Source organism: Balaenoptera acutorostrata, chromosome 8 (genome assembly GCF_949987535.1).
Source record: "Balaenoptera acutorostrata chromosome 8, mBalAcu1.1, whole genome shotgun sequence".
Taxonomy (NCBI): Eukaryota; Metazoa; Chordata; class Mammalia; order Artiodactyla; family Balaenopteridae; genus Balaenoptera; species Balaenoptera acutorostrata.
In genome coordinates, this window is record NC_080071.1 from 92,398,662 (window position 1) to 92,411,383 (window position 12,722).

Here is a 12,722-nt window from a genome sequence, read left to right on the forward strand (position 1 = left end):
GAGTACTTTTAAGAAATTATAAGATCGTGTTTCAGGAAAGGGAACATTTTCCTAATTTTATTTTTGTCTCCTGATCCATTTTAGAGAGTGTGTGGGAGGGTCCTTTAGTAACGGGTCAGGTTTCCTCCCTGGGTCCTGCCACAGTTCAAAATCTGTTCCCCCAGCACCGCTCCTTTTGTTTTTACTAGGAAAAATGTTTTATTTCTCAGGTATTTGGTGTTTTTTTCTATTTTTATAAACATTCGCACATCAGTCAGTAATCAGGAGGCAAGTATTTGGGAGCTTTTGACACGTCTAGGGCTGTGCACGAGGCCAGAAATATTTTTCCTTTTCCTCCTGCTTTCCTGAAGTTGCAACCTATTTGCAGCTTGTGACTCCCAGGCCTGGCTGTCGTGGGGAGATGAGGGGAGACTGGGAGTGTCGGGTGGTCCTGGAAATGGGGGGCCAGGTGCTTTGGCTGTGGGAGCCCAGGCCTCTGCCTGGGCCACGTGGGCGGGGTCTGCTCACGTCTGGGTGCCCCTTCCCGCTCTCCTGATCCCAGAGCCAGGCCTGGGAGGAGTGTTCTAGGTGCGTTTTCTAGAAGCTGCCCTGGGTCATCCTTGGGAAGCTTGCGGTGGGGAAGCATAGATAAGTAAGGTGCCGCTGATGACCAGTTCCCTCTTAATAACACATTCAACCGTCTTACATCAGGAACAAAGGAAGCTAATACTCACTCAGCTAGTGTTTCTGATGCGAATTCATCTAGTCTGCAGTGAGAAAGTGCTGAGCCAGAACCAGCAGTAAAGCAGAAAGGTGAGAAGGGGGCCCCTTGTCAACCACTCCTGTCCCGTGAGGGAGACCCAGCACCCCAGATGTGGCGCTGCTTGTGTGGACGCCTCTCATCCCAAGGCCATGGCTGCAACCACAGGTTCCCTGGGTCTTTGACGCCCCCAGAGAGTCCAGTCCCTTGTTCTCCACACCATCAGGACAGAACGTGGCAAATGGCTCACTTTTGCCTTTTTACAGAAACTAGAAAGCATGTTCTAGTCACTGCCTGATGGCAGCAGACTCTCCTGTGTCCCCAGTGTTCCTTCTGAGATACTGTGGCAGAGCCCGGGGTGTCGGGACGACAGGAACAAGCCTCAGTTGCTGCTGGGGGTCCCAGAGGCCGAGCTGCATCCCCCAGGTTTCAGGTCCAAAGAGGACTTTTAAGCAGCTCAGAGCGCTGTCACAACCGTGACTTTTCTGTCTGTGATGTTCTCTGAGTGTCTTAAGTCCTACCTCAGTGGGGTTCTGCTTTTGGCATAATTTTTCTCAGCAGTAAAAAAAAGTCATGGTAAAGTCTACGTTCAGCATTTGCTTTTTAAGGCCCTGGAGCTCCTTCGAGCATGGAGGGGTGCACGTGCCCCCTGGCACGTGAGTCGTGCCCCAGTGCTGGGCCTGGTGCTGGGTGTTGGGACCGGGGCAGCAGGGGCACGGCCAGGTGAGGGCCGAAGTTTGTCAGTTTGTTCCAGTAGAAAATGTTGGTTGAAGGCCTATACTGTGTGCTAGGCCCTAAGGCAGTGAGTGCATGAGTGGGCAGAAGCCAGTAGCTGCCCTAAGGGGTGCTGGGGGTGGTCTGGGGGGAGGGACTCTGCACGCTCTGGGGGAGGGTCAGGGAGAGCCTTTGGGCAGGGGCAGGGGTGAGAGCTGGGGCCAGTGGCCACGTCAGGGAGCTTCACAGCAGGAAGCCGATGGCATTTTTACGATGAGTGACTGAGCCCTACTCAGATGGCCTCCACGTGGGCAGCGCAGCGCGTGGTCCAGAGGCGAGAGCGGCCTGGGCTGTGGCGTGGCGGGGAGGGGGAGCGGCCGAGTCTCGAGGCGCGCAGACACCTGAGGGCAGGCTCCCCGAGCTCAGGGGCGGGGGGCGCGGCTGGCTGTGAGGGCGTGCTCACCTGGGACGAGGGACGAGGGGGACAGAGCGCCTGCACGGGCCGCCTCGGCCCCGGAATCTGGGCAGGAGGTGGAGCCGCAGAGGACCTGGGCATCCGCGAGGACGGGGCGCCCAGGGCCCGGGCCGATCTGTGGGCGGGGCTGCCGTGTGCCCTCACCACCTGGGCATCAGCTCGTGACTCAGCCACCTTTCCGGGACCCACGGCCTGTCCCCAGCGACGCCGAGGGCATGGGCTGTGAAGCGAGTCTGGGGCTGTGGCGTCGGGGCCCCGGTGGCCCAGCGGCTCTCAGGCTGGTCTCTCTCCCGCGCACCAGGCGACAGGGCAGCGAGGAGGGCGGCTGCGGCCGCTGTGCGTCCTGCCGGGCAGCCCCCGTCGCCCCGTCTTCCAGAGGCTCCATCTGGAGCCCCGCTCCCCAGGCCTGTCCTCACCTTGTCCCTCTGTGGGGCGGGACCTCCGGGAGGCTCTGTGTCCCACGCAGATGGGGTCCTGGAGGGCTCCCGGGTCCCCCCGATGCCCTAAGCGGGGGCCCCCCCCGCCCCTAGAGCCGCCCTCTTTGGGGCAGCGTTTCTGTGGCTCTGACCACGGCGTCCACAGGCCACCCAAAGCGCTCGAGGTCCCCCACCGGCGCACAGCTCCGGGGTCTGAGGGGCGCTTGTCTGTCACGTCTGTGTGTCCCGAGGGTAAGCTGGGCCCATCCCCGGGGGGCATCTGTCCAGGCCCTCACCTGAATCCAGGGAGTTTTGGGCCTTCTGCACACGTGTTCATGCATTTTAGGAGTGTAACACAGAGACCTTCCTGGGTCCACCCACCCCTGCAGTGCTTCACTCGTTGACTGTGGCAGCGTCGGTCACGTTTGTCCCCATAAAGCGGCACTTGAAGAGAAAGGGTCCTGGGGGAAGAGTGCCAAGGCAGGCCCGTGTGGGGCAGAGACACTTTCTTCTTATTTAGGAGCCGATGGAGAAACACTCGCTGCTGACTTAATGTAAGACGGGCTCTTGTTTGCTTCCATCCAGAGCCTTGAAAATGCCCCAAGGTGTGTTTGCCAGTTCACCCCTGGCTCGTCCCACACACATGGAGTCAGTCCGTCCGTGGCTTCGAGGCTCTGTCACCTTCTCCCTCTTCTGTTTCTTTCATTCCTCTCTTTGATGGATACACTTTCTTCTCATCGCTGCTTCCTGTTTTCATGTAATAACATGTTCTGATTCATAGTTTTGTTTGTTCTTTGTCTTTCTCTCTTTGAAAATAAAGCAGTGGCTGTAGGAAACTAGAAAAAAGGCTATGAGGAAATGACCATTTTTTTCCCCAGTAGACATCCAAAATTATTAATTATGTATTTTTCTCTAATCCTGTTCTGCTCATTTAATATACTGAGGTTTCCTAACACAGAAGTTGATTTTCTGATGCACCTTTTTTTTTTTTTTAGGTGATTCTCCTAGTGATGCAGGTAAGGAATAGCCTTAAGTAAATCTGTTTGGTATCAATTGTGTACGTGTGTATAGTTATTAACATGTACTCTCAGACTTATGTTTTACAAATTGTATTAGTGAAAGTAACTTAAGAAAACATAACTACACCAAGTTAAGATTTAATTTTCATATTTTATGAAAATATGTTTCAAAAGAATACATTTCAGAATTTCTTCCTGAGTGTAAACTGTATTTCCAATAATCAAATTCTGATTTTACTATCTTCTAATGTATAAAGTCCTTTTACTTTAAATAGTAAGAGTAAATTTAATTGTCTTAATATTATAGTTTGGGTTTATTATTTACTGATTAAATATTTATCAAAATGAACAAAACTTTATTCAGATTATAAAAATAATATGGTACAGAGCCAAAGTAAAAAACCTTAAAAATGCAGAAAAATATGAAGAAGAAAATGAAAAGCACTGGCAATCCCCCTGCTCATAACTTGAATGAATGTCCTTCTAGAACCCCACCTATATTTATGTAATTATCAGATATGTTACCCTACTCTATTGATTATGCATACATTAACATGATGACTGTTTTATACGAGGGTCTCACAAACCGCAGTTTCCTGAAGTTTCCTAGTGTCTGTCACTGTTGTAAATGCTGACGGGTGAGCGTCTTGACACGAGGTTACACGTGTCCGCTTCTTTCCTTAGCTTATATTTCCTTTAAGTTCAATTGCTGACTTGATTAACCTACCTTTTGAATTCTGTTTCTTGAGAAGGTAAACCAGTTTGTATTCCCAGGGTTTGAGTGTGCCCGTTTCCCCAAATCTCCCCCCAAATTTAGATATCAAGTGTCTGTTTTAACTTCATCAAAATGATAGATGAAAAAAAGCTCATTTGTATTTGCAGTTGTTTGATTGCTGTCTCTTCACATATTTACCAGTTGTTTGTTTCTTTCTTTGTGAACTGCTGGTTGGCTTGCTGTCCGTGCAGAAGGAGACGTTGGACCTTCTGGCCAGCAGAAGTGTGAGGTGCCGGAGAATTCCGAGCTGCCAGGCGAGCTCCCAGCCGCCGTCAGGTTCGTGTGCTCTGGTTCCCGCCCGGGCAGCTGCCCTGCTCCTCTCCGTACCTCCCACAGCTCACTGAATGCTTGAGCTTAATTGTGAGGAAGTGTGTGTACAGAGAAAGCAAAAACTGTTTAATTTTCTTGTATCTGAGGTGTAACTAACTCACGTAGAATGTTTTAGAGATTTAGGGAAATTCGTACTTGAGGCTAAATTATGTCATGGTTTGATTCCTGATAGTTATGTTACTACTTTTTGTACCTTAAAATTAACGAGAATGTAAGATTAAAAGATGGATACTTTTAGACTTGTCAGGTTAATGGAACGTACCTACTATTCTGCAGACTATGTCCTAACTGGCATATTGATGGTGGCCTGGAAATTAGCATTAACATTAATGTGGGTTTTCATCTGTTCACTTTGAAATGTGCAAGTGTTTTGTATCCCTTTTTAGGAGGATACCTCGGCCTGGGAGCGCACGGCCCGCGCCTCCCCGGGTCAGGCGGCAGGAGAGTGCGGAGGTGCTGACGTCGGACAGGTGAGGGCCTGGCATTCGCGTTGGCACCGAGGGGCAGGGCTTCCCTGGCGCTGGTGGGACAGGGATGGGTGAGGATCGTGCGTGTGCTGAGAGATGGGGGCGGAGCGGGCAGCAGACGGTGCAGGGAGCACTTGCTGTTGAGTAAAAGAGAACCCGGGGTAGACCATGACCTCAAACCTCGTGCCTGCCACACACTTCAGATAGAAGTGAGGGAAATCACAGGTGTTCATGCTCGTACGGTTATGTCTTTACAGTTACGGGGAAAGTGGATTGCCCCGATCTCTAGATAGAGGATTTTCTAAGCATAAAAACAATTAGGGGAAAAATAGGATAAAAAAATTTAAAGGCTTAATTGCACAAAAATTAAAAAACAAAAGGTGGTCAGAAAGTCATGAGCAGTATAAAGACAAGCCTCAGGCAGGGCTTATAAATTTTACAAATCTACCTGTGGATCCAGTACAGAAAATCAAAACAAAAAACTAGGAAGATGAAAACAGGCTGGTCGGAGTGGGCTTCAGATGGAACGGGAGGCAGGGCCTGGAGGCGGCGTAGCCGTGTTTTACGTGTGGTTGCCGGGGAAGCGGAGGGATGTGCAACGTCAAGGGAAGTTAGGGGTCTCTGTTTTTAAGACGAGACGGCTCGCACATTTTTCTGGTGTGGGGGATGGTCCAGTGGAGAGGGGGAGGCTGGAGATGCCGGCGTTGCGGGGTGGAGAGAGGGGACTGTGGGAACAGAGCCCCTGGGTGGGCCAGGACGTGTGGAGGGAATGGCCTCAGAGAAGGCCGGGAACTGGCGGGCGGGTGAGATCCCGGGAGGTGAGACCCTGGCTCTTCATCTTTCTCCTGAGCCAACAGCGAGTCTGGGGGAGGAGGAGCAGGGCTCAGAGGAGAGAGGACGCGGTGGACAGCGTCCTCCACGAGAGGGGCTGGTGAACGGACGAGGGCAAAGGTCCTCATCCGGGGGCCGCCCCAGCCCGGGGCCACGTCTGGGGACGTTTTGTAGCATCGTGACTGGGGAGGAGGTGGAGGGGAGGCCCTTGGCGTCTCGTTGGGGCTTGGAGCCAAGGATGCTGCTGAACATCCTGTGGAGGGCAGGCAGCCCCAGCCCAGAGGTCTGTGGGGTGCCTCCCGGGCACGTGGGGTGAAGTGATGGGTCACCATCGCATGGACGTTGTTCTCCAGCCGGAGTTGGGAAGATGGGTGGGGGTGGTCACAGACTGGGTGCTTGGATTTGCAGTTAAGCATTTGCTGTCGGTGGCAGTGACAAGGCATCACCCTGGGAGTGTGGCTAAGAGACGGATGCGGGAGAATCCGGGGACCCTAGAGCCCAGGGACTGGGAAGGATCATTTCTCAGCCCTTGAAATCCTCAAGAGTGAAGCCAGGAGCCTGGAGTGCAGGGGTGAGGCCCGGGGTTGGCAGATGGCGGCACTCATAGTGGGGTTCAGGGCGAGACTCTGATTCTCGGGGAATCTCTGACAACGCGAGATTCAGAGTTGGGAGATTTTAGGGAGAAAGATCCAGAAGCCTCCATAAGCACAAGGAAAACCTTGACCCTCCCCGGGACCTGGCGGTCGGAGGCCAGGAGGAAGGCCTCGCAGGGCAGGCATGTGGCGGCAGCATTTGGGGATGAGGGTGAGGATGGAGAGGGTTTGCTGAGGGAAAGGATGTGGGGGAGGGTTTTGGGAGTTGGAAGTGGTGGGATGTAGGCCGACGGGGTGTGCAGAGGGCGTGGAAGACCAAGGACGAGACAAGGTCGGTCCTGGTGGGGCAGGATGGGCAGCTGGGAGTGTCTGAGGACCCTGGGGATGGAGCCGAAGGTGTTAATGGGAAGCGGGTGTTGTGTTGAGAGCTCACACCCAAGTGCAGGAACTCCTTCCGGACCTCCCATCCCACTGAAGGGTGTGTGTGCACGTGTGTGTACGTGTGCTGGAGAGATAGTGGCAGGGGGTGAAGTGTGTTTGTTGAAGCGTGACTGTGTCAGGTCGGTAGGGAAGAAATGAGGGCAGGAGGGGCTGGTGGGGAGCCATGGAGTGTTTGGGTCTGGGGGCTGTGGTCCAAGTGCAGGCGCAGCAGAAGTCAGTGCCTAAGCAGCAGGCAGCTGGCGGTGGTCTGCGGTAGGTGACAGTAGGCAGGGCAGTTCCGGCGGTGGCCACTGGAGGCAGGAGAGAGCCCTTGGATGGAGGCGGTTACCAGGGAGACCAGGTCAGGAGCCCGTGGACATCGGACTGGTCCAGAATGATGGCAGGCCCTCGGGGAGAGGAGGTGTGTAAGTGAGGGTGCTGGGCGGGGGCGTAGGTCAGGGACAGCGCCCAGCAGCCAAATGAGGGGCCTCGAGGAGGCTGCTGTGTTCCCGCGAGAGGCCAAGGAGCGGGGGTCTGGGGCGGCGCTGGCCAGCAGGGCCACCAGTGCCACCCCTGCCCTGAGGTTTGCGACTTGGGAGACTGGGCCTCTCCTGGAGAGGGGCTGCAGGCCCAGGGCTGGTGCGGCAGCGAGCCCGGCTGGGAAGAGGGCACGGCGTGGGGGCGGGGCAGCATGGGGGGGCGGGGCCTGGCGGCTTTCCCCAGACTTCACGTTTGCTGACTGCGTCTCAGCTCCGGCCTCCTCTCAGGGAACCTCAGACACAGTTCCAGACGCTGGGATTGATGAGGACGTGTGACCTGGGGAATGTTTCTGATTTAATCTAATTTCTTTTCATTTAGGACAGGAAGTGGTAAAACCATCTCAAATGTGATCGTGGAGTCACAGAATTCTGACAATGAGGACGACGATCAGTTTGTGGTGGAGGCCGCCCCGCAGCTCTCTGAGGTGTCAGAGCTTGAAATGGTTGGTCAGCCGCAGCGGATGTGTTATAATCACACTCAGACAGCACTGGAATTAATTCTCCACTTTGAGATTTGTGTAGACAGAATTTTCCTCCAGCGTTTCAGTTAGTTCTCTGCCATCTTTAATTTTGTCGCCTCTGCTGAGATGCATGCAGGCATGAGTTTGAGATTCCAACAAATCTGATTCTCTTCTTCTCCTTCCTTTCCTGCTCAGGTACAAGCGGTGGAATTAGAAGATGAGAAGCACGGTGAGTCGTGGGGTTGTGTGTGCACACGTGTGTCTGCTCCGTGTGTTTTGAAAGGATCTGGTGAAATGAGTTTGCCTGCCTGGGTTTGGTCAGGGGTCTGAGTAGCAGTAGATAGGATGCCGTGGGCACGGATGCCTCCTTCGTGTGTGGTTTATTCTGGGAGGCGATGGAAGCTGCTAGGGGGGGCGTGGCCAGGACCCCGGAGAGCAGCTGTAGGCAGCTGTGGGGATGACATCACTTCTTTTCTGCACGGTTAGACTGTGGGATTGGATGACCCCTGAAGTCCTTCCCAGGTCGACAGTTCTGTCATATTGTTTTCTTCCCAAGCACAATGTCTTCTTTGATTTCAAACGTTTATAGAAGCAGAGAGAATAGTCTCGTGAACCCCTGACTGTCGTGCAGCTTTTGCGGTGAGCGGTCATCTGGTCTTATCTCAGTCTCCACCGACTGCTTTCAAGCCCTGGAGAGCATCGTTTCTGCCATAAACATGTTCTTTTTAAAAAAGCATAACCATAACTCCATTATTATATATAAAAAAAGCAGTCATTCCTTAATATCATCAAATGCCTGTTTTTTTTCCCAGTTGTTTTGTGTGTTTTTTTTCTTGTTTGTGTGAGTCAGAATCCTAATAAGGTCCCTGTGTTTGCAGCTGGTGGATCTAACTCTGAATCCTCTCTTAGCCTGTAGGTCCCCTCCCACCGCATCCCCCTTGTAATTTATTTGTTGAAGAGGTTGGTCGGTTGTCCAGCAGAGTTCCTCACAGTTGGGTGTTGCTTGTCACACCCCAGTGTTGTGGGTTTCTTCCATGTTCTTCGGTTCCTGTAAATTGGTTCTAGAGACTTGGTCAGATTCAGGTTTTTTGAGCAAGAACACTTGACAGGTGGTGTTGGTTCTTCATCACACCTGCCCGTCTCTGTGCTTGGAGGTCGGTCTCAGTCCGTTGTTTCATGAGGGTTGCGGGGACGGTGACCATTCTCATCCCGCCCCCTCCCCACTCCAGCACGTTTTGGTTGGCAATCTCCACACTGTGAGGCTTTCCCTCTGCAGGAATTTGCCGCTCCGAGGCCCAGCTTCGTGCTTCCCCTTTATTGATCAGTTTTCTTGATAGTGCATTTGTCTCCTGGCACCTTCAGGGGTGACTAATGAGGGCTTTGGTGGTGGTGGTGGTTTTCTTTTTTTTTTTAATTTTTATTGGAGTAGCTGAGTTACAAAAATATGGAACGAATTTGCATGTCATCCTTGCACAAGTGTCATGCTAATCTTCTCTGTATCGTTCCAATTTTAGTATATGTGCTGCCGAAGCAAGCGCTTGATGTCTGTATGATGTCATGGTTTTTAACACACTTGACGTGTTCCATTTCAGTCCATCTCAGTTTTCTCCTTGATGTTCTGTTGTCCAGTGTTTGACCGTGGGGGCCTTTTGACGCGTCCCAGTGGACTTTGTAGCTTCCTTGTTTATGGTAGGACAGAAGTTTCAGGCTCGTTTCGTGTATTTCCTGCCCTGTGTCTCTAAGGGGCCTGGCTGCAGTTTGCTTCTGGGTTGGTCATTGTTTCTGGGGGTTTTCTAATTTTTTTTGTGGGAAAGTATATCCTGAGTTTGTACTGGTATTTCCAACTTAGATTTATGATTGCAGGGTTCTTCCTAAGTTCTTTGATTTTTGCAGGTACATTCCTGTCTCTTGCCCCAAAATCCTGGCTCCCAGCAGCAGTAGCTGTTTGTTTCTTTACCCTACATTGTGCACTCACAGCAATTTAGAGCAACGCCACTGGTGGTTAACAACAACGTGATTACTGGAAACACCTTAGGATCGTTTTTGGCAGATCTGCTTGCCCTTTTGTTCTTAGTGCATATCCCATTAGGGATGTACAACCAATTCTTCTCTGTTCGGTTATGCTTGCCAACATGATACTGTTATGTTTATTTATTTATTTATAAAAAATTAAGAAACAAAAGCAAAAAAACCAAAATGAAAAAGTCACCATCACTTCTGTCCTCAAGGAGCAATTAGAAGGGACTCTTTGATGATATTTGCTTCATGGTCCCTCAGAACTGGAAAAAGGGAGGCATTTGCTCCTGCGGGTTTTCTCCGATGTACCTCCAGGGTCTTAGGGCTCTGGTTGCAAGGCATGATGGGAGAAGGTGGACGTGGTGATAAGTGTGTTTGGCCTGCAGAGCTGTAACGGGGGGTGGGGCGGGAACAGGGTCAAGGGGAAGGAGGCAGGTCTGATTTCAGGGTTTCGGATGAACCTCTTCTTCCTCGGGTCTCAGTCCTGCAGAGCATGGATTGTGGTACTGCTCCAGCTTCTGATTCAGTGAAGACACGATTTCAGATATGAGCTGACAGTTCATGATGCTTCAGGGTTTCGATACTGTTATGTTTATAGTTTCATTTTGCTTTCAACTTTTAGACTTTGAAATTTTTGATTTAATTTTGTTTTACTTATGTAAAATATTCCCTTATGTAAAATATTCATATGGTTCCAAGGTCAAATGTACCAAACAAGATATATTCAAATGGTTTTTCATATGATATTTAACCCACGAGTAATCCTTTTTAAAAAAAAAAAAGTTGATGACTTGTCCCAATATAAAAAAAGTATTTGTACTTAGTCTACAATAGGCTGAGAGAATTGCTTTGATCTTTTATCATATAATGATTATCTGAAGTTGCTTCAGTATAGAAAGAGAAAGAATAAGAACTTAGTATTCCTCCTCACCCCCAGCCCCCCACCCCTTTAGAACAGGATAGCTTCTTAGGGCAGAGAATCACTTTAACATAAAACCACTGGTTTTCAACAGGAGGACTTGTCAAAAAAATTTTGGAGACTAAGAAAGATTATGAGAAGTTGCAGCAGTCACCCAAACCTGGAGAGAAGGTAACAAAATGATTATTGTAAACAGTGGCATTTTAGCAGTCTGTTTCACACATTTACATTTAAAAATTAGAAGCATCTTTCAAATGTTGTGATTATCAGTAATGTCTGTTTACGTGTTTACAAGCCTCTTCCCATCTCCCCCACCCTCCAGTTGGGAGGATAGAAGATTTGGGGCTTTTGGGCTGCGACGTTGCTTCCCTGGACCCACATCCAGTCCCGTCCCGGGTGGGGCAGTGGCCTTGCTTGGGAGCTCAGGAGTCAGGGTCCAAGGCCTGTTCTGCTCTGACCCCATGTTGACCCCTTCCTGCCTGGTGCATCCCTTCTCCCTGCGCAGAACGGACAGGCTGTCCGCATGGCCCTGGCTGATGACGAAGGAAGAGTCGGGGCAGGTTTTCAGGGCTGGCTTTTAAATACACGTGCTATTTGTATCTGGCCTCCAGCCGTCTCCCTTACAGGTGTGTGATGTGGCTTTGTTGGAACCCACGGCCTCGTACCAGCCACTGCCCTTGGGCACGTGACCTGGGGTGAATACCTGCAGGCCGGGTAGTGTGCCTCAAATGCCACGGTGAGGTTTCCGTTATCGCGCCTTAAAAAAATAAGAATAAATCTTCCTTTTGGGGTTTTTTAACAGAAGTTTCTTGGTTAGTTAGCTTTATCAGCAGCCAACAGTTCCAGTAAGTTTTGCATACACACTCCCACAGACACCTTTCTTTCCTTCCAGTTGAATGAACGGTTATTTGTTTTAGATAATTTTGCTTAAAATGTCCTGGTTTGGCATGCAGATACGGCCTGCAGGATTCATAGCTACTGAGGAGAGCCGCACGGTAGAGCCCACCATTAGAGGGAGCCCTTTACAGCAGTAACGGGAGAGTAGCGTAGCCCGAGTTCTGCCGGCAACACCACCGCCAGCTCTTCTGAAAGGAGAAAAACTCTTTCTGCCGTTTATTGTCTATTGCTGTGGAATTTTAATATGTCATAGTCCTTTTCATAGGCCTGAGGACTTGTCCCGGTGTCCCTGGCAGTGTTTCTACAACCCTCTCGGAAACCTCCAGTGTGGGCCTCGGGCTGTTACTGTAGGTAACCTTTGAAGCTTCAGTTGGTTTAAATTTTATAGCTATGTTTTTCTGCAAAGCACACTAGGCCTGTGTTTCAGTTTCCTCTGAAGAGTAAATTTCAGATTAGTAGATCTTCTGACTTCAGAAGATAAAAGGGAAAAAATTCCCTTGTTTGGTGAACATTTGCTGCTTTAAAGAAGTACAGTTATTGAGTGTTCTAAAGTCAGGGGCGATGTGTATTACAGTTGAGCGGGAAAAGTCAGCAAGTTTCTCTGCTTTTTTTTCTTTGGTATGTTATAGACATCAGATTTAAATTTAACTTGTGGGTCTTCTAAAAACATTTTAATTAGATTTTCAAAAATAAGTTAAAATGTATAGGAAAAGTTGAAGTGCTTTCTGTCCTTGCTCTAATCCTGTTCTCACGAGGGCAGCCACTAAGATGCACTTGGTGTGCTCCTTACTTGTATGTGTATCTGCATGGCTTTATGAGCTTGTAACTTTATCCTGTTGTTGATCTGTTGTGCAAGTTGCTTTCTTCAGACAGCGTGATGTTTCTGAGACCCTGCCTGTCTTGATACCGGTAGATCCAGTTTATTCATTTTAATTGATGAATGGTATTCCAGTGTTTGTCAGTAAGTAATTCCTTCACTGAAGGGCGTTTAGGGTTCTTCAGCCTTCCGCTGTTGTGAACGGCGCTTCCACGGGCTCCTCTGCGTGTGTCCTGGCACACAAGAGCCAGTGTCTCTCTCCAGCAGTGGTCAGGACGCGTCTTCTGTAAAAGG

General features: G+C 50.3%; 1 protein-coding gene and 1 pseudogene across 5 annotated transcripts in view; one reads left to right on the forward strand and one right to left on the reverse strand.

The window, feature by feature from the left end:
- The window catches only part of TRAF3IP1 (TRAF3 interacting protein 1), a 75,941-nt gene that overhangs the window by 19,029 nt on the left and 44,190 nt on the right, over nucleotides 1-12,722 (forward strand). For 4 of the 5 annotated variants that reach the window (XM_057551719.1, XM_057551721.1, XM_057551722.1 and 1 more), the window contains 6 exons: nucleotides 3,340-3,360; nucleotides 4,330-4,414; nucleotides 4,855-4,938; nucleotides 7,638-7,761; nucleotides 7,975-8,008; nucleotides 10,809-10,885. In XM_057551719.1, the coding sequence (XP_057407702.1) occupies nucleotides 3,340-3,360; nucleotides 4,330-4,414; nucleotides 4,855-4,938; nucleotides 7,638-7,761; nucleotides 7,975-8,008; nucleotides 10,809-10,885 (425 nt within the window). The remainder of the gene's footprint in view (nucleotides 1-3,339; nucleotides 3,361-4,329; nucleotides 4,415-4,854; nucleotides 4,939-7,637; nucleotides 7,762-7,974; nucleotides 8,009-10,808; nucleotides 10,886-12,722) is intronic. The other variant, XM_057551720.1, reaches the window with a different exon arrangement.
- LOC114238223 (U6 spliceosomal RNA) lies at nucleotides 9,218-9,317 on the reverse strand (annotated as a pseudogene).